At 48.0% G+C, this 21654-nt stretch overlaps 1 protein-coding gene across 1 annotated transcript; it reads right to left on the reverse strand.

Moving 5' to 3' along the window:
- Window positions 1-1660: 1660 nt before the first annotated feature.
- LOC100383611 (UV-B-induced protein chloroplastic) lies at window positions 1661-4374 on the reverse strand. Its single transcript, NM_001176259.1, has 3 exons — window positions 4136-4374; window positions 3532-3830; window positions 1661-2809 (listed from the first exon to the last, which is right to left on the reverse strand). Exons 1-3 carry the CDS (start codon window positions 4262-4264, stop codon window positions 1987-1989), a joined length of 1251 nt encoding a protein of 416 aa, NP_001169730.1. The 5' UTR covers window positions 4265-4374; the 3' UTR covers window positions 1661-1986.
- Window positions 4375-21654: the final 17280 nt, after the last annotated feature.

A 21654-nucleotide genomic window follows, 5' to 3' on the forward strand; every position in this document is an offset into this window, starting at 1 on the left:
CTTAGCCAATTTCTGGGTCCGCCACTGCCTGTTGCTCTAGTGTACAACCTACAACAGGCTATAGCCTTAACCTACATCAATATGAGTTTTTCTATTTTAGAATTAAGTAATTCATACAGATTTGTTTCAACACTTATAGATCACATAACATAATATTTTTTTATTAAATTTTTAAAATACAAAGTGCATAATAATTAAAATAAAAGTACATGGAAATTGGGGGTGAAATTTGTGATTTTTTTTGCAAAAGTTTTTCATTTTTTTTGGATTCCACAATCAAAACAGCTAGAACACGTGGTGCTGACGTGGACCAATCAGAGGCCGACAATTCACTTTTGTCTCACCCCTCTCGTCCACTCGGCAACCACTCCAACACATCACTCCGCTATCGTCTGCCTCTCGCCCCTTTAACGCTCCAATCCACTCCAGTGCGGGCTAAGGCTGCCTGCAGCGGTGAACGCTGGGCATCCCCCTCCCCTTACATGGCGCCTGCAGGGGCACTCTACGGCCGCAGCGCTGCCAACTGCAGCGCCCTCTACGTGTCGGCCCCATTCTCTCTCCCTCCAGATATAGCGTGTCACTGTCCATCCTCTCAAACACTGTGTTGTGGGTCCACGAGTAATTGTTAGTAGATAAAAAATTAACAGTAGATATAGAAAATAATATTTTATAGTTGTAGTGGGGTATAGGGAAAGTATTTAAGGGAAACCACTGCGGGAGATGAAAAAATAGGAGGTGAAATGTTGATGATATAACACAAAAAAGTGATATAGGGGAAAAAAATTAAAAAAAACCGCTACGGATAGCCTAAATGAAGGTGGTAGGACAGCTCTCGTGTGGCGACGCTGCATCGCCTGGAGCTGCGCTCCCGCCCGGGGAGTCCCCCTCTCCCCTCGGCATAGCCTGCACTGGCACCGACCTTATGCACAGGCTAGGTGCTGCAAGTGGTTAGGCAAGATATACAATCTCATTTGTTTCAGCTTCTGACCAGATTGCTGGCAACCAAACACTTCACTTATGTGAGAATCACTTGTGTGAACATCACTCAAATCAAGGTAAATGCATAATTTGTCGAATCCCCGAAACCGTGCAGACCCTTCATATTTCTCTGCAAGTACCACTATATCTAGATTCTCGTAACAACTAGATTATATATGAATTTAGATTCTTAGTAAAGCTCTTCATGAAAAAAAATGTCCCCTATAGGCCCACAAACATATTCATGTTTGCTCACATGTCTTCTTTTATTTATTTTTTTGAAATTCCGCCTTCTTTTATTTATAGCAACATATTGTGAAACATCATTTCAAATCATGTAGCCTGGAAAATTGCTACTGTGCTTATAAGTTGCGTGCCTTGTAAAATAAAACGCCTTTTCTGTTGCCTCGTGATTTTTTACTTTCACAGAAAGACTAAAAACATTGCATAAGTTGATAACCCTTTTGAAGCATGCCATCATACTTCTTTCCGAATCCGATTGTTAACTTTAAACCACGATGGCATTTACCTGTTCATCAACACAATTTGTCTTCTGTTCATCAACACGATGGCATTAAAAAAAACAAACTTCATCCCTATTCAAATACGCACAAGTATTCTGTAGTACGAAATGGCTGTGCTCTCAAAAAGAAAGACTCAAATCATCATAACGGCAATCTGTAAAACGAGAATAATAGCTTCGCCAAAGAATTGGCTATGAGCCTAGAATTCCTCTTACAATTTGCAGAGGGGATAGCCAAAAAAATACATCGCTACGCCCCCCGGGCAGCACAGATGTTAATAGAACATAACGGCTAAATATCAGGATAATGGCAGTTGGTCTTTACAAATAATGCGATGCCATAGAACTGCGCAAATCATTGATACCATCGCATCAGTAAGGGGTGTGGTAACAGCCTAGCATCATTGTACAAGTCTTTCCGAAGCCCACAGACATTCAGACCAGAGACGTAAACCACGAACCTTTCTTTACTTAGGATGACAATCTTAGCTGGTCACAAAATGGTAGCTGGAATCCACAAAGCTCTCAACGTCCCAGAGGAATGATCCGAAAGTAACAGCCTCCAGGACCAGCCTTCTCAGCCCGGCAAAGCTTATCCTAATGTGCTCATCCTTGGATGAACCAACCGTGCCTCCAGGTGTGACTACAATCTCTGCTTTCCCAAATAGCGCTTCTGTGTGTTTCTCGATGATACCAAAGGCCTCCTTTGACCTGACCGTTGCATACCTCTGAAGCGTATCTGGATCGAATGACATGACATACGACCTAAGGCGACAAGGCTTGATAGATTCGCTAGGACCTCCTGCGTTGAAGTCAGGCGCGGCGGTCCAGGAGCCCATCTCTGGGTGAGAGCTAGAAGACTGAGCTGAAGGCATCGAGTCGGTCGTCATAACTTGATACAAAGCGCCGTCTTCCTCTTCTGATCCCCAAGGGAGGCTCTTCATTGTCTTCTCGAGCTGAAACCTCTGATCAACTCTCTTCAGGAAATAGCCATACATCACAGATGCGGCATAGACCTGGCCAACACGGAGCTTACTTATGGCTGCAATAGTGGCATCACTCTGACGCTGCCCCAGAATGAGGGCGAGATGGTTCTCGATCATTTCATAGGCCTCAGGCGAGTGCAAACGCTGGAGCCTTCCTTCCACAGTTTCTGCCCACTGATCAACTCTTCCAGAAGAGTCGATGGAGCGTGAGAGTGCCGGAACCAAGGAAACGCCGGCTTCAACAAACTTCTCAACAACCAGAGCATAGAGTATCTCCTCCAAAGTCCTCCTCCGTTCCTTCTCCTTTACTTGAGCAATCCGCCTATTTCCGGAAAACAAGGGAAATTAGCCAACGTTTCTCCAACAGTCTAAGTCACAGCCTCACAGGAAAGGGTTAGTACATTGTTAGAAGTGAACAAGATTGAACTTTCACATGAACTTTAAATATCCCAATTTATAATAAGCTACAGTACGACTCACCGGACAATTCTAAATTACAAATATCAATTGCTCATATATGAACTACAGTCACTCCATCCCAATCGAAAAGGCTAGAATAGTTTACCATTTTCCTCTCTACGGATCACAGATTGGCAACCAGTTCCTATATGATATGGTCATCTCCCTCAAACAACTCTACAGATTTATTCTAATCCTACACAATGTTTTAAGGATGTAAACATGCATCCATAAAATACACTGCACTGGATGCAGCATGGCAGTTAGCCTTGATAGCTTGACAGTTATACAGTTCCTATGTGACAGGTATGCTCGGTCTCTGGATACGCAATTGGATAACTCAGAATCAGAACAAACATCTTTACTAAGGGGGTGTTTGGTTTCTAGGGACTAATGTTTAGTCTCTCCATTTTATTCCATTTTAGTCCCTAAATTACTAAATATAGAAACTAAAACTCTATTTTAGTTTCCTTATTTAATAATTTATGAACTGAAATGGAATAAAGTGGAGGGACTAAAGTTTAGTCCCTATAAACCAAACACTCCTTAAATCCTATCTTCTTATAGCTAGAAAACGACAATTACCTGTACAGCACGAGGTCGACACCTGTCGGAGCCAGCTTGTCGCCAGCATCGCTCTCCTTATCCTTATTCTTCTCTGCCTCGCGGTCGGTCTGGAGCAGCTCGAGCTGCTGCTCGGCGGCGGCAGGCAGCAGGTGCGGGTGCGTGTGAAGAATCTGGGAGAGTAGCTGCCCCGCGGGCGATTCCATCCTGAGCGGCGCCATCGACGAGGACGGTGGCAGAGACTCCGAGGGGGACCAGGAGGCCCTGACCACACTGCTTCGCCTCCTAGTCCTAGAGGTGAGCTGCTGCCGCCCGAGACCCTGCGCATAGCATCCAGCAGCATCAGTCAGCCACTCCATTTCCATGCTCAGACGAGTTATACATGAGAAATCAAATCTTACGGAGATACAGAATGAACAAATTGCAGCATAATCACACCAAATCATTCCTCCGCAAGCAAGGATACAAAATCCAGAAAATTGATAAGCTCGTAAGCATGCCACAAAGAAACCGAAGATGATAAGATCCAAAGTGCCTTTTCTTTCTCTGTCTAAAAGAACGAACAACCGTCTAAGTTTCAGGCTTTCAGCCGGAACCGGAAGAGAGAACGGGAAGCTCCTCCTACCTTGATGGAGCCGAAGGCAAAGCTGCGCCTCCGGTCAAAGGGGAGCGAGGTGGCGCCCGGGGCCGCGGGCCGCCACGAGGGACGTGCGGCGGTGGGCGACTTGAGTGCGGCGGCTACTGCTGCCTCCATGCGCCGATTCGAAGCTTAGACCGCGCGAATCTGGCCGGAGCCCGTGCGAACTCGAGGGTTCGGGTCGGGGACGCGGAACTAGGGATCGTCTGCGGTGGCTGCCCGGCTGGTTGGAGACCGGGAATTCGTTGCGGCGAGGAGAGGTTTCGGTTGGGACCCCAATTATAGGGCGACGCCGTGGGCTCGCTAGGGGTCAGAGCACGCGGACGGTAACGAAACAGCAGTCGCCATGTTCTTCTCCTCGCGTGTTAGAACAGGTGGCGGATTGATTTTTTTCTCCCTTTTTCAAGGTCCAACATTTTCATGTGTGAATGAAACAGAAAAAAATGGAGTAGGAAGCGTACACGCAGGCTGGAAAGTTACGGCGGTGGGCAATAGTGTCGGATCTGACCTGGACAACTATCGGAGTTGAGAACGAAGCTCTCTACTCACTATCAGCTCACACACAGTTGTAAAACTGGAACTAAGAGAGACAGAGTTTTTGTGCCGCGAGAGCTTCACGACGTTTTCTGTTTCTTCTATTTATTACAGTAGAAGTGGAACGTACATGCAGTAAAATAAGCTGACCGAGTAAGCCGCGCGACGTGCTCGAGTGCGCGTCCATCCCCACGCCGCACGCTGCGCGAGTTCTCCGTTGTGGATAACAAACTGGACCTATTCTACAGGACATCGGCCTCCACAAATCGGGGCTCGACCCTTGACTGATAATATAGACTAACTGAACTAACTAACTCAAATGCAGACATATAACTTAACTGAATATGCAATATGCAGTAACTGAACTAACTGGAGCTGGGCTTAATTGTTTGACAAATCTCCCCCTAAGCCTTGCTCCTTTGGACAATCTCAACAAGACCGATCTTCTCACGTAGCAGAAGAAACTGGTTTCACCCGAGAGCCTTTATCAAAATGTCCGCCAATTGGAGCTTAGTATTGATCTGTTCTATGTTCACCCTGTCTTTCTCAATGCACTCGCGGATGTAGTGATATCTCACATCGATATGCTTACTGCGATCATGAAAAACAGGATTTTTACTTAGCTCGATTGCAGATTTTGTTGTCGATGTTGAGGGTGAATATATACGCCTCACGTCCTCTGAGTTCAGCTAGCAGTCGAGGCAGCCACACCTCTTGACAGCACGCCGTTGCTCCTGCTATGTATTCAGCTTCACAACTTGACAAGGCTACGACCTTTTGCTTCTGTGACTGCCAGGTGATCAGGTTCTCTCCAAGGAAAAAAAGGACTCCTGTGGTACTCTTTCTCCCGTCTATGTCAGCACCGTGATCACTGTCACTGAAACCAGTGAGGCACACTTCTCCTCTCTTCCTCTGGTAGCTGCACCCAAAGTTGACAGTCCCCGCGATGTACCGCAGTATCCTTTTGACAGCTACAAGGTGTTCGATTGTTGGTTTCTCCATGAATCTTGAGACGTATCTGATAGTCGCCTAGAGGGGGGGTGAATAGGGCGAAACTGAAATTTACAAATATAAACACAACTACAATCCGGGTTAGTGTTAGTAATAAAGAAACGAGTCCGCGAGAGAGGGTGAAAAACAAATCCCAAACGAATAAGCAAGTGAGACACGGAGATTTGTTTTACCGAGGTTCGGTTCTCTCAAACCTACTCCCCGTTGAGGAGGCCATAAAGGCCGGGTCTCTTTCAACCCTTTCCTCTCTCAAACGGTCCCCCGGACCGAGTGAGCTTCTCTTCTCAAATCAAAGCCGGGAACAAAACTTCCCCGCAAGGGCCACCACACAATTGGTGCCTCTTGCCTTGATTACAATGGAGTTATGATCTCAAGAACAAGTGAGAAAGAAAAGAAGCAATCCAAGCGCAAGAGCTCAAAAGAACACGGCAAATCTCTCTCGCTAATCACTAAAGCCTTTTGTGGAATTGGAGAGGATTTGATCTCTTTGGTGTGTCTAGAATTGAATGCCTAGCTCTTGTAAGTGGTTGAGAAGTGGAAAACTTGGATGCAATGAATGGTGGGGTGGTTGGGGTATTTATAGCCCCAACCACCAAAAGTGGCCGTTGGGAGGCTGTCTGCTCGATGGCGCACCGGACAGTCCGGTGCCCCCGCCACGTCATCACTGCCGTTGAATTCTGACTCTTGGAGCTTCTGACTTGTGGGCCCGCCTGGGTGTCCGGTGCACACCGGACATCTACTGTTCCTTGTCCGGTGTGCCAGTATGGGCGCGCCTGACTTCTGCGCGCGCTGCGCGCGCATTTAATGCGCCGCAGGTAGCCGTTGGCGTGGAGATAGTCGTTGCTCCGGAGTTGCACCGGACAGTCCGGTGCACACCGGACAGTCCGGTGAATTATAGCGGACTAACCGTTGGAGTTTCCCGAAGCTGGCGAGTTCCTGAGGCCGTTCCTCCTTAGCGCACCGGACACTGTCCGGTGTACACCGGACAGTCCGGTGAATTATAGCGCGAGTGCCTCTGGAAATTCCCGAATGTGGCGAGTTCGAGTTGGAGTCCTCTGGTGCACCGGACACTGTCCGGTGTACACCGGACAGTCCGGTGCTCCCAGACCAGAGGGCCTTCGGTTCCCACTTTGCTCCTTTGTTGAATCCAAAACTTGGTCTTTTTATTGGCTGAGTGTGAACCTTTTACACCTGTGTAATCTATACACTTGGGCAAACTAGTTAGTCCAATTGTTTGTGTTAGGCAATTCAACCACCAAAATTAATTAGGGACTAGATGTAAGCCTAATTCCCTTTCAATCTCCCCCTTTTTGGTGATTGATGGCAACACAAACCAAAGCAAATATAGAAGTGCATAATTGAACTAGTTTGCATAATGTAAGTGTAAAGGTTGCTTAGAATTTGAGCCAATATAAAAACTTACAAGATATGCATGGATTGTTTCTTTCTTATGTAACATTTTGGACCACGCTTGCACCACGTGTTTTGTTTTTGCAAATTCTTTTGTAAATCCTTTTCAAAGTTCTTTTTGCAAATAGTCAAAGGCAAATGAATAAGATTTTGAGAAGCATTTTCAAGATTTGAAATTTTCTCCCCCTGTTTCAAATGATTTTCCTTTGACTAAACAAAACTCCCCCTAAATGAGATCCTCCTCTTAGTGTTCAAGAGGATTTTTGATATGTCATTTTTGAAATACTATTTTCTCCCCCTTTTGAACACAATAGGATACTAATTGAAAATATTCTTGAAAACACTAAGTTTTTGAATTTGGTGGTGGTGCGGTCCTTTTGCTTTGGGCTCTTACTTTCTCCCCCTTTGGCATGAATCGCCAAAAACGGAATCATTAGAGCCCTCTAAGTACTATCCTCCCCTTTGGTCATAAATAAATGAGTTAATATTATACCAAAGATGGAGTCTTTGAGCTCAGCTTTCTCCCCCAAGAGTGGAGAGTGAATTGGAGCGACGGCGAAGGATGAGTTACGTAGTGAAAGCCTTTGTCTTCGCCGAAGACTCCAATGCCTTTCAATACACCTATGAGTTGGTTTGAAATAGACTTGAAAACACATTAGTCATAGCATATGAAAGAGATACGATCAAAGGTATATAAATGAGCTATGTGTGCAATCTAGCAAAAGAAATTGCGTGAATCAAGAATATTGAGCTCATGCCTAAGTTTGTTGAAAGATTGTTCATCAAGAGGCTTGGTAAAGATATCGGCTAATTGATCTTTAGTATTAATGTATGAAATCTTGATATCTCCCTTTTGTTGGTGATCCCTAAGAAAATGATACCGAATGGCTATGTGCTTAGTGCGGCTATGCTCGACGGGATTGTCGGCCATTTTGATTGCACTCTCATTATCACATAGTAAAGGAACTTTGGTCAATTTGTAACCGTAGTCCCGCAGGGTTTGCCTCATCCAAAGCAATTGCGCGCAACAGTGGCCTGCGGCAATGTATTCGGCTTCGGCGGTGGAAAGAGCGACCGAATTTTGCTTCTTTGAAGCCCAAGACACCAAAGATCTTCCCAAGAACTGGCAAGTCCCCGATGTGCTCTTTCTATTGACTTTACACCCCGCCCAATCGGCATCCGAATAACCAATTAAATGAAATGTGGATCCCCTAGGATCCCAAAGCCCAAACTTAGGAGTATAAGCTAAATATCTCAAGATTCGTTTTACGACCGAAAGGTGAGCTTCCTTAGGGTCGGCTTGGAATCTTGCACACATGCATACGGAAAGCATAATATCCGGTCGAGATGCACATAAATAGAGTAAAGAACCTATCATCGACCGGTATACCTTTTGATCCACGGACTTACCTCCCGTGTCGAGGTCGAGATGCCCATTAGTTCCCATGGGTGTCTTGATGGGCTTGGCATCCTTCATCCCAAACTTGCTTAGAATGTCTTGAGTGTACTTCGTTTGGCTAATGAAGGTGCCTTCTTGGAGTTGCTTCACTTGAAATCCTAAGAAATACTTCAACTCCCCCATCATAGACATCTCGAATTTCTGTGTCATGATCCTACTAAACTCTTCACAAGTAGATTCGTTAGTAGACCCAAATATAATATCATCAACATAAATTTGGCATACAAACAAATCATTTTCAAGTGTTTTGGTAAAGAGTGTAGGATCGGCCTTTCCGACTTTGAATCCATTTGCAATAAGAAAATCTCTAAGGCATTCATACCATGCTCTTGGGGCTTGCTTGAGCCCATAAAGCACCTTAGAGAGCTTATAGACATGGTTAGGATACTCACTGTCTTCAAAGCCGGGAGGTTGCTCAACATAGACCTCTTCCTTGATTGGTCCATTGAGGAAGGCACTTTTCACGTCCATTTGATAAAGCTTAAAGCCATGGTAAGTAGCATAGGCTAATAATATGCGAATTGACTCAAGCCTAGCTACGGGTGCATAGGTTTCTGATAGTCGCCTAGAGGGGGGGTGAATAGGGCGAAACTGAAATTTACAAATATAAACACAACTACAAGCCGGGTTAGCGTTAGAAATATAAACGAGTCCGCGAGAGAGGGCGCAAAACAAATCGCAAGCAAATGAAGAGTGTGACACGCGGATTTGTTTTACCGAGGTTTGGTTCTCGCAAACCTACTCCCCGTTGAGGAGGCCACAAAGGCCGGGTCTCTTTCAACCCTTCCCTCTCTCAAACGGTCCCTCGGACCGAGTGAGCTTCTCTTCTCAAATCAAAGCCGGGAACAAAACTTCCCCGCAAGGGCCACCACACAATTGGTGCCTCTTGCCTTGATTACAATGGAACTTTGATCACAAGAACAAGTGAGAAAGAAAAGAAGCAATCCAAGCGCAAGAGCTCAAAATAACACGACAAATCACTCTCACTAGTCACTAATGCTTTTGTGGAGTTGGGAGAGGATTTGATCTCTTTTGGTGTGTCTAGAATTGAATGCCTAGCTCTTGTAAGTGGTTGAGAAGTTGAAAACTTGGATATAATGAATGGTGGGGTGGTTAGGGTATTTATAGCCTCAACCACCAAAAGTGGCCGTTGGGAGGCTGTCTGTTCGATGGCGCACCGGACAGTCCGGTGCACACCGGACAGTCCGGTGCCCCCTGCCACGTCATCACTGCCGTTGGATTCTGACTGTTGGAGCTTCTGACTTGTGGGCCCGCCTGGGTGTCCGGTGCACACCGGACAGGTACTGTTTGCTGTCCGGTGTGCCAGTATGGGCGTGTCACACCCGGTTTTAGAAGGCAAACCGAATGCGAACCATGTACGTGCCAGGATCAGTTATTCACGTACACAGCAGTTACATAATATGGACATCATCACACAGTGCTCAAAATAGTATTAATAAGGGAAATAGTCGATTACATCATACGTCTGAGACGTCCATATAGGTCTTACAATAAATCAAAGTGCGGAAAAGAAACGTAGATAACGCGGCCTTCACAGGCAGCCGACTGGGGGTTGCCGCTAACCCACACCTAGAACTCGTCGTAATCTTGGAACTCCTGGAAGTCTCCTTCCACAGCTTCATCTTCGCCTGAGCAGTGGTTGCAATGCTGACAACCTGGGGGGGGGTTTGGTGTGTAGAGCAAGGGTGAGTACACATCAACATACTCAGCAAGTATCCTGTTTGGCTGTAGTGGACTAGCTTTATGTGGGGATAAGTCAAGCAGTTGCTTTTAGTTGGTCAGATTATTATTTACTAGTAGAAAGCCAAGTTTTAGCATTAACCCAAGTTATTAACCCGATGTACCCTTTCCAAACGGAAAGAATACCACTTACCAGCACCATAATCATAACCAGAACCATCAATCTCATAACCACCTGTACCACAATGTCTCTGATCAAGTACCACTAATCACTGGAGCTCCCTTGGCCGCTCATAACCGCGAGCACGGCTGATATATCAGTTTCATAACACTCTGCAGAGGTTGTGCACTTTACCCACAAGCCGTGATTCCCTCTTGCCTCGGGCCGATCAAACCCTTAAACACTACCAAGGTGAATAGGCAGGGTTTCACTACGTAGCCTTTACAAAGATTCCCCGGGGCTGTAGCCACCCGTTAGGTTTCCTAAATGCACCGCACTCCTCCCCAAGGGGCGAACCCAAACTTGGCAGAGCGAGCCGCATACACCGAGCCCCATTGACGGCACGACGGCTAAGTGAACTACACCCCGGATCCTCTAATTATTCAGCTAAGGGCACCCCATTCCACCCTCATGGTTGCACTGTTTTCCCGGGCGGTCATCCATAGAACAGGTCCTTACGGAGAGGCACTCGAGAAACCGCTCGAGTCCCCTTGAAAACCACAAGTATAATCATAAAGAAGAACGGGAAAACAGCGTATCATAGATAATCACATCATGTTCATTGATTAGAGTTGAGCAATAGCATCAGACTAAGTAGTAATAATCCAACCCAAATAGGTAAACAAGGACATGGATAACAAAAGCTAGTCAATCCTTAGGTATAAATGTGTAATGCGGGAGGTGAATTAAAGAATGAATAGGACATAGATAGGTCAAAGGACACTTGCCTCCACCAACCGATTGCTGCTCAGGGGCTTCTCCTGCGAATTCCTCGGGCTCTTCGACCGGATCGTTCTCTATGCGAGCGCAAACATACATACATACATCCACATATTTAATACAAAAGAACAGTACACCATACAAGATAACAAATAAAGCGAATATGCATCAAGTATGACATTCGATAACGCATTTGTTATGGTTAGAAAGAAACGGGGAAAGGTCTCGCAGGGGGTTAAATCTTATGCACTAATGACACAATTGGTTTTTAACAAAATAATTCTGTTATATATATTTATATATACTGATGGAAACCTAATCACTTTTAGTTGATCAACATTGCACAGGGTAAACAATTAACTACGTGAATCAATAACACAACGGAATTTTAAATTAAACTTCCTATTTTCTCATAGCATGAACAGTGATTAGCCTACTTAAAATACAGTAATTATGATCACAGAAAGTAAATAAAAAAAAATAAAAAAAATAAAAAAAACAGAAGGGGGGGCGGTTGAACCGGCCCTAGGGCGGTTGAACCGGCCCTAGGCGGGGCGCGGGCGCGGGCGGGGCTGGGGCTGGCCGAGCGGCTGAGCCGCTGAGCCGGCCGGTTGAACCGGCGGCGGGCGGCCGAGCTGGCGGGGGGGGGGGGGCGGCGCAGGGGGCGGCCGAGCCGGCCGAGCAGGGGGCGGGCGGCCGAACCGGCCATGGGGCCGAGCGGCGAGGGGAAGGGGAGGGAGGAGAGGGGAGAGAGGGAGGAGGGAGAGAGGGAGGAGGGGGGGGGGGGCTCACCGGTGTCGGGGATCGACGGCGAGGGGCGGCCGGCGGCAGGGGGCGGCGCGGCGACCTAGGGCAGGGGGCAGGTAGGGGGGTAGGGGCGGCGGCTTAGGTGGGGAGGGAGAAAATGAGGGGGGAGAGGGAGAGGGTTAGGGAATAAGGGAAAGAGGGGGGGGGGCGGCTGGGCCTATTGGGCCCAAGGGGGGGCGCGCAGGGGCCTGGGCCGGCCGGGGTCGGCCCACGGCGCGGGAGAGAGAAAAAAAAGGAGAGAAAAAGAGAGGGAGAAAAAAGAAAGAAAAGATCTTCTCCACATTTTCGAAATCCGATCTTTCTACATGAATGCGATTGCACTTTCAAAAAAAAATGCAAGGGCGGCATGGTGCATCAAACAACATAAAGTACTTAGGGTTTTTCTTACACGGGAAATCCAAACCGAATCCCGCTAGAACTTTGAAAAAGGTCAAGGTTTAGCGAAGGGAAAAAGAAAAGGAAAAGGTAACGCCCGAATTTTGGCGAGTAAAGAAAGAAAAAAATTCAACTGCAAAATTCGGGGCGTTACAAACCTATCCCCCTTAAAAGAATCTCGCCCTCGAGATTCAGGGCTGGCTAGCAAAGAGCTCTGGGTACTTGGCCACTAGATCATCCTCACGCTCCCAGGTTGCTTCTTCCTCAGAGTGGTGACTCCATCTGACTTTGCACATTCTGACGGTCTTCCTTCGGGTGACTCTATCTGCAACCTCAAGGATCTGAGCTGGCTTCTCAACATAGGTCAAGTCCTCCTGGACCTCAAGACCTTCCACTGGCAACTGCTCTTCTGGCACACGCAAGCACTTCTTCAACTGAGACACATGAAAGACATTATGCACAGCAGACAAATTCTCTGGCAAACTGAGCTGATAAGCCACTTCTCCTCGTCTTGCAAGAATCTGATACGGACCAATGTAGCGGGGTGCTAGCTTGCCTTTCACTCCGAACCTTCTGACTCCTCTGATCGGTGACACTTTCAGATAGACAAAGTCTCCGACTTCGAAACTCAGCTCTCTTCTTCTTGTGTCTGCATAGCTTCGCTGCCTTGATTGCGCTATCTTCAGATTCTCTCGGACCATCTTGATGTTCTCTTCGGCTTCAAGCAAAATGTCTGGCCCAAACACTTGCTTCTCTCCAGGCTGATCCCATTGCAACGGAGTTCTGCAACTCCTTCCATACAGCGCTTGAAACGGTGACATCTTCAAACTGGCCTGATAACTGTTGTTATAGGAAAACTCTGCATAAGGCAATCGCTTGTCCCATCCGGACTGATCTTGCAACGCACAGGCTCTCAACATGTCTTCAAGAATTTGATTGGTTCTTTCAGTCTGACCATCTGTCTGCGGGTGATAAGCTGAACTGAAATTCAGATGCGTGCCCAAGGCTTCATGCAACTGCTGCCAGAAATGAGAGGTGAACTGCGTTCCTCTGTCTGACACTATCTTCTTTGGCACACCATGAAGACAAACGATCCGAGACATATACAATTCTGCCAATACTGCACTGTTGTAATTGGTCTTGACAGGTATGAAGTGGGCTGACTTGGTCAAGCGGTCCACTACTACCCAAATGGAATCGTAGCCGGCTCGGGTGCGAGGCAATCCGACTATGAAATCCATACCAATTTCATCCCATTTCCACTGAGGGATCTGCAACGGTTGCAACAATCCAGCTGGTCTCTGGTGTTCTGCCTTAATTCTTCGACAACTATCGCACATAGCCACATGCTCTGCGATTTCTCTTTTCATTCCGTACCACCAGAATTTCTTCTTCAGATCCTGATACATCTTCTCACTGCCAGGGTGAATCGAATAAGCTGTCTCATGAGCTTCCTTGAGAATCAACTCCCGAATGGACTGGACATTGGGAACACACAAGCGGTCTCTGAACCATATCACGCCTTCTGCATCTTCTCGAAAATCTTTGCCTTTGCCTTCTAGAATCAGTCGCCGGATCTCACTGATTTTCTCATCATTCTTCTGCGCTTCTTTGATTTCGCGCTCCAAGGTAGGTTCCAATTCAACTGTGACTCCTCGCGAATTGTTCAGAAATCCGAGACTCAACCTGTCAAACTCCTTGGTCAACTCATAAGGCATCGGGCGAGCAACCATCAGATTGACTTGACTCTTTCTGCTCAGAGCATCTGCCACTACGTTTGCTTTGCCTGGATGGTAATGAATCTCCAACTCATAGTCTTTGATCAATTCTAACCATCTTCGTTGCCTCATGTTCAATTCTGACTGAGTGAATATGTACTTCAGACTCTTGTGGTCTGTGTAAACATCGCATTTCTGTCCATACAGATAGTGCCTCCATGTCTTTAGTGCGTGAACCACTGCTGCCAACTCTAGATCATGGATTGGGTAGTTCTTCTCATGAACCTTCAACTGTCGGGACGAGTAAGCCACAACTCTTCCCTCTTGCATCAACACACATCCCAAACCTGTGTAACAAGCATCGCAATACACCGAGAAGGGCTTGTGCACATCAGGCAAGACTAGGACGGGCGCTGTTGTCAACTTCTCTTTCAGCGCTTCAAAGGCCTCTTGACATTTCTGGGTCCACTTGAACTCAACCTTGTTGCCTAGCAACGCTGTCATTGGCTTCGCAATCTTCGAAAACCCTTCAATGAATCGCCGATAATATCCGGCCATTCCAATGAAGCTCTTGATTCCTCGAGCATCCGTTGGCGCTTTCCAGTCTAGAATGTCTGCCACTTTCTTCGGATCCACAGCCAATCCTTCTTTGTTGATTATGTGACCCAAGAACAGGACTTCACTGATCCAGAACTCACATTTGCTCAACTTTGCATACAACTGGTGCTCTCGCAATCTCTGCAATACCATCCTCAAATGATCTGCATGCTCTTCTTCGCTTTGAGAATAAACCAGAATATCATCAATGAATACCACCACAAACTTATCAAGATAATCCATGAATACACTATTCATCAAGTTCATGAAGAATGCTGGCGCATTGGTCAAACCAAAAGACATCACTGTGAACTCATATAAACCATACTTGGTAATGAATGCCGTCTTCGGAATGTCCGAAGGTCGGATCCTGAGCTGATGATAACCTGACCTCAGATCAATCTTGGAGAACACACTAGCTCCTCTCAACTGGTCGAACAGATCTTCTATTCTGGGCAAAGGATACTTGTTCTTGATCGTGACCTCATTCAAAGCTCGATAATCGATACACATCCTCTTGGTGCCATCTTTCTTCTCCACAAACAAGACAGGGGCGGCCCAAGGCGAGGTGCTTGGCCGGATGTAACCTTTCTCTGACAGCTCATCAATCTGCTTCTTAAGTTCAACCAATTCTGGTCCAGATATTCTGTAAGCTCTCTTAAAGATAGGGGCGGTTCCAGGAAGAAGCTCTATAGCAAACTCAACTTTCCGCTCTGGTGGCATACCCGGTAAATCCTTTGGAAACACATCTGGGAATTCAGACACAACTTTGATACTCTCAATTGGGTCTGCTTCACTGCTATCGACAGCCATCTGATAACAACTTCCTTTCTTTGGCTCAGGCGGGACTAACCCGGTCACCACTTCCTCTCCTAGTGGGGACACCAACTTGATTGTCCTTTTATCACAACTGATAACTGCCTGATACTTATCTAGCCAATTCATCCCTAGGATGACATCTATTCCCTGAGTACCCATTACTATAAGGTTGGCGGGAAACGCTATCCCCCTTATTTCCACACTTACATTTAAACAAATGCGATCAGCTCGAATTCTACCACCGGCTGAGTCAATTTGAATGGGGGTTAACATGGTAGTAGTTGGAAGATTATGTGCTTCTACCCATGATGCAGTAATGAAAGAATGTGTTGCTCCAGTATCAAATAACACTTCTGCAATATGGGAGTCGACTGGGAACATACCTACTATCATGTCGGGGGTCTCCTGAACTGCTTCAGCTTCCAAGTGGTTCAGCCTTCCATGATTATAGCGCTGCTGAGAGCGATTGCCTGCTCCAGGCTGAGGCACATTCTGCTTTGCTGGGGCATTGGGGCCTAACTGCTGCTGGGCTGCCTTCTTCGGACATTGCATCACCCAGTGGCCTTGCTCTCCACAGTGGAAACATGCTCTGTTTCCAACCTGAGCTGGTGCTGCTTGACTGTTCTGCTGATTTGCTGGGGCAGGAAGACGAGGTGCTTGCTGATTCTGCTTTTGAAACTGACCTCCTGACTGATTGCTCTGACGGTTCTGGTACTGATGCTGAGGATACTGCCTTTGGAACTGCTGATACTGCTGACGCTGCTGATGCTGCTGAGGTGGACGCTGGTTCTGCCTGAACTGCTGAGGTTGATTGCCTGAGAAACGGGGACGGCTGCTGCTTCCAGGCTGGGGTCCACTGATCTTGCGCTTACGATCTTCCATCTCCTTACGCTTCCTTTCTGTCATGATTGCTCTGTCAATCAGGTGCTGGAATGTCGGGAAGGTGTGGTTCATCAGCTGATACTGCAGAGGGTCGACCAAGCCTCTCAGAAAACGGTACTGTCGCTTGGCGTCGGTGTTGACATCTTCAGGAGCATAGCGAGACAATTGCAGAAACCTGTCTCGATACTCACTGACAGACGATGACCCTTGCTTGAGGGCCAGGAACTCCTCCTTCTTCACTGTCATCAGACCTGCAGGGACATGGTACTGACGAAAGCTACCTCTGAATTCTTCCCAGGTGATGGTGTCGGGGTTGGCATGGGTGGCGAGGTAAGACTCCCACCATGACTGGGCTGCTCCTCTCAACAGACGGGGACCATACAAGACTTTCTCCCGGTCATCGCACTGAGCGGTATGCAACTCCCGCTCCACAGTGCGCAGCCAATCTTCAGCATCCATGGGGTCAGAAGAATGAGCGAACGTTGGGGGATGACCTCTCATGAATTCAGCACGCTTGTCTCTAGGCATCTGAGGCATCTGAGGCTGAGGTGGTGCTTGCTGCTGTTGCTGCTGCTGCTGCTGCTGCTGAATGGCGGCCAGAGTCTGACCGATGGCTTGAACTGCCTGAGTCTGCATCAGAAACATCTGCTCAATCGACATCGAGGGCGGGGGCGGCAGGTGCTGCTGCTGGGGCACCTCATCCTGCGGAGCGGCTCGCTCCTGCTGAGCACGCCTTCCTCCTCTACGCCTGTTCTCTGACATCTGCAGAACGCAACCACACATCAGAACTGATCTGGCAAAGCTTGCAGCATAAGAAAAGAGTATAGAATTCTCCAACAGCACTGAACAGATGAGCATCTTCACTGATCTCCAACACAGACCACACAGCTTCTCAGATAAAGAGGAAAGGAGAATAATGGGTTTCCCAACTATATAACTAACTTTATTGACATAGTATGTAAACCAAAATGCAGGGGATACCCACACTCTGGTGACAATCATTACAAAGATCCAAACCAAACATAGTTCATCATGACAAACATAAATGCACAGGATATAGCAAACTACCCTGTCTAACTAAGACTAACTAAGAGCGAGACTAACACTAAGACTGAAGCTTCTATGTATATATTTCGTATTAATTACAAGATCCAACTCTAACGATCTATGGTTCTAGGTTTATCTTGGTCTTGCAGGCGGGATTGCCATAAGACTGGTGTCCACGCTGAGGTGAGCGGTACGGGTGCTGAGTCCCAACGGGAGCGGGGGAACCACCGTCCAGATAACGACGTTCCGCGCGCTCAGCCCGCAGCAGGGCGATCTCAGCACGAGCCCTACTCAGCTCGTCTAATGCATGGTCCAGCTCCGTGTTTAGCACGGCGGCTAGGTTGACTGTGCTGCTCAACCTAGGATTGCCCTCACCGACAGGTGAGACAATCACGCCTCCTGTGCTGCCAGATGAACGGCGGGGGTAATACTTCAGGTCAAGACCGTCAGCTGCCCCACCGAAAACCGAGCAGTAGTGCGAAAGCGCACGCCGTGCAGCATCTTGCATGGCTGCCTCAGCTGAGTCCCGCTCAGAGATAGAATAGTGCTCTGAACAGGCCTCTGCACCCTGGAGACTGTCCTCCGGGCAGCGCACCAAGCAAGTTGCCTCCCAGCGGTCCGGGTAGACCCCGCGACTATGCTGGTAGACCACACAGCGATACTCGACGGACCAAGTATGCCGGTCAAATGCCCGACGTAGCAGGGTGTCGAGCGCATCATGGAAGTGACACCCGCGAGCAGCGTCGCGAGTGATGGGTCGAGCAACCCATCCTTCCGGCTCAGGGTTAGCAGAGAAGTCGGTGTCGTGGCTCGAGCTGTCGTCGCCTCCTCCGTCGTCTGGGTCTCCTCCAGCAGCTACTCCAGAGGCTGGGGCGCCCAGTGGTGGTGCAGGGGGCGGCTCCAGAGGAAGCACAGGGGAGCAGCTCCTCACAGACTCTATCTCCTGGTGGAGCGAGAGGGAAGAGCTCTGCTGCTCCTGTCGTCGACGCTCCTGCTCCTCACGCAGGCGGTGGTGTAGTCTCTCCAAGTGGCTGGACTGTCCGGCCACGGGACGGCGAAGCGGACGCTCAGCAAGGCGGGAGGGTAAGAAGGGGATGACTGACTTTCGTGCAGTGTGTCTAAGTCGAGCCATCTACAAAAGACATCGCAAGCAAAAGGGTGAGAACAGAATTAATATGACCAGCAAGTAATGAATCATAAGTAAATGAAGGATCAGAATAAAACATAATTTTCAGCAAGGTATAATATGTAGTAGAACATAGGTTTGGTCAGTAGGACCAACTTTTGAAGGGATATCAAAGTCAAGGAAGAGACAGAGGTCTATAATCCTTAGAACGACCATTCTACTCTAGGTTAGCGGTCCTAGAGTCAGCACGGCTTTGATACCACTTATGTCACACCCGGTTTTAGAAGGCAAACCGAATGCGAACCATGTACGTGCCAGGATCAGTTATTCACGTACACAGCAGTTACATAATATGGACATCATCACACAGTGCTCAAAATAGTATTAATAAGGGAAATAGTTGATTACATCATACGTCTGAGACGTCCATATAGGTCTTACAATAAATCAAAGTGCGGAAAAGAAACGTAGATAACGCGGCCTTCACAGGCAGCCGACTGGGGGTTGCCGCTAACCCACACCTAGAACTCGTCGTAATCTTGGAACTCCTGGAAGTCTCCTTCCACAGCTTCATCTTCGCCTGAGCAGTGGTTGCAATGCTGACAACCTGGGGGGGGTTTGGTGTGTAGAGCAAGGGTGAGTACACATCAACATACTCAGCAAGTATCCTGTTTGGCTGTAGTGGACTAGCTTTATGTGGGGATAAGTCAAGCAGTTGCTTTTAGTTGGTCAGATTATTATTTACTAGTAGAAAGCCAAGTTTTAGCATTAACCCAAGTTATTAACCCGATGTACCCTTTCCAAACGGAAAGAATACCACTTACCAGCACCATAATCATAACCAGAACCATCAATCTCATAACCACCTGTACCACAATGTCTCTGATCAAGTACCACTAATCACTGGAGCTCCCTTGGCCGCTCATAACCGCGAGCACGGCTGATATATCAGTTTCATAACACTCTGCAGAGGTTGTGCACTTTACCCACAAGCCGTGATTCCCTCTTGCCTCGGGCCGATCAAACCCTTAAACACTACCAAGGTGAATAGGCAGGGTTTCACTACGTAGCCTTTACAAAGATTCCCCGGGGCTGTAGCCACCCGTTAGGTTTCCTAAATGCACCGCACTCCTCCCCAAGGGGCGAACCCAAACTTGGCAGAGCGAGCCGCATACACCGAGCCCCATTGACGGCACGACGGCTAAGTGAACTACACCCCGGATCCTCTAATTATTCAGCTAAGGGCACCCCATTCCACCCTCATGGTTGCACTGTTTTCCCGGGCGGTCATCCATAGAACAGGTCCTTACGGAGAGGCACTCGAGAAACCGCTCGAGTCCCCTTGAAAACCACAAGTATAATCATAAAGAAGAACGGGAAAACAGCGTATCATAGATAATCACATCATGTTCATTGATTAGAGTTGAGCAATAGCATCAGACTAAGTAGTAATAATCCAACCCAAATAGGTAAACAAGGACATGGATAACAAAAGCTAGTCAATCCTTAGGTATAAATGTGTAATGCGGGAGGTGAATTAAAGAATGAATAGGACATAGATAGGTCAAAGGACACTTGCCTCCACCAACCGATTGCTGCTCAGGGGCTTCTCCTGCGAATTCCTCGGGCTCTTCGACCGGATCGTTCTCTATGCGAGCGCAAACATACATACATACATCCACATATTTAATACAAAAGAACAGTACACCATACAAGATAACAAATAAAGCGAATATGCATCAAGTATGACATTCGATAACGCATTTGTTATGGTTAGAAAGAAACGGGGAAAGGTCTCGCAGGGGGTTAAATCTTATGCACTAATGACACAATTGGTTTTTAACAAAATAATTCTGTTATATATATTTATATATACTGATGGAAACCTAATCACTTTTAGTTGATCAACATTGCACAGGGTAAACAATTAACTACGTGAATCAATAACACAACGGAATTTTAAATTAAACTTCCTATTTTCTCATAGCATGAACAGTGATTAGCCTACTTAAAATACAGTAATTATGATCACAGAAAGTAAATAAAAAAAAATAAAAAAAATAAAAAAAACAGAAGGGGGGGGCGGTTGAACCGGCCCTAGGGCGGTTGAACCGGCCCTAGGCGGGGCGCGGGCGCGGGCGGGGCTGGGGCTGGCCGAGCGGCTGAGCCGCTGAGCCGGCCGGTTGAACCGGCGGCGGGCGGCCGAGCTGGCGGGGGGGGGGGCGGCGCAGGGGGCGGCCGAGCCGGCCGAGCAGGGGGCGGGCGGCCGAACCGGCCATGGGGCCGAGCGGCGAGGGGAAGGGGAGGGAGGAGAGGGGAGAGAGGGAGGAGGGAGAGAGGGAGGAGGGGGGGGCTCACCGGTGTCGGGGATCGACGGCGAGGGGCGGCCGGCGGCAGGGGGCGGCGCGGCGACCTAGGGCAGGGGGCGGGTAGGGGGGTAGGGGCGGCGGCTTAGGTGGGGAGGGAGAAAATGAGGGGGGAGAGGGAGAGGGTTAGGGAATAAGGGAAAGAGGGGGGGGGGGGGGCGGCTGGGCCTATTGGGCCCAAGGGGGGGCGCGCAGGGGCCTGGGCCGGCCGGGGTCGGCCCACGGCGCGGGAGAGAGAAAAAAAAGGAGAGAAAAAGAGAGGGAGAAAAAAGAAAGAAAAGATCTTCTCCACATTTTCGAAATCCGATCTTTCTACATGAATGCGATTGCACTTTCAAAAAAAAATGCAAGGGCGGCATGGTGCATCAAACAACATAAAGTACTTAGGGTTTTTCTTACACGGGAAATCCAAACCGAATCCCGCTAGAACTTTGAAAAAGGTCAAGGTTTAGCGAAGGGAAAAAGAAAAGGAAAAGGTAACGCCCGAATTTTGGCGAGTAAAGAAAGAAAAAAATTCAACTGCAAAATTCGGGGCGTTACAGGGCGCGCCTGACTTCTGCGCGCGCTGCGCGCGCATTTAATGCGCCGCAGGTAGCCGTTGGCGCGGAGGTAGCCGTTGCTCCGGAGTTGCACCGGACAGTCCGGTGCACACTGGACAGTCCGGTGAATTATAGCGGACTAGCCGTTGGAGTTTCCCGAAGCTGGCGAGTTCCTG

Source organism: Zea mays, chromosome 5, assembly GCF_902167145.1.
Source record: "Zea mays cultivar B73 chromosome 5, Zm-B73-REFERENCE-NAM-5.0, whole genome shotgun sequence".
NCBI classification, from domain to species: Eukaryota; Viridiplantae; Streptophyta; class Magnoliopsida; order Poales; family Poaceae; genus Zea; species Zea mays.

What these genes read in the sequence shown, in the direction of transcription:
- LOC100383611 (NM_001176259.1), bottom strand. Translation starts at nt 4,264, where the DNA reads ATGGAGGCAGCAGTAGCCGCCGCACTCAAGTCGCCCACCGCCGCACGT. An exon ending in TTGCCTTCGGCTCCATCAAG is followed by an intron (nt 3,831 to 4,135) that starts GTAGGAGGAGCT and finishes TGCTATGCGCAG; the next exon opens with GGTCTCGGGCGGCAGCAGCT. An exon ending in GTCGACCTCGTGCTGTACAG is followed by an intron (nt 2,810 to 3,531) that starts GTAATTGTCGTT and finishes TTCCGGAAATAG; the next exon opens with GCGGATTGCTCAAGTAAAGG.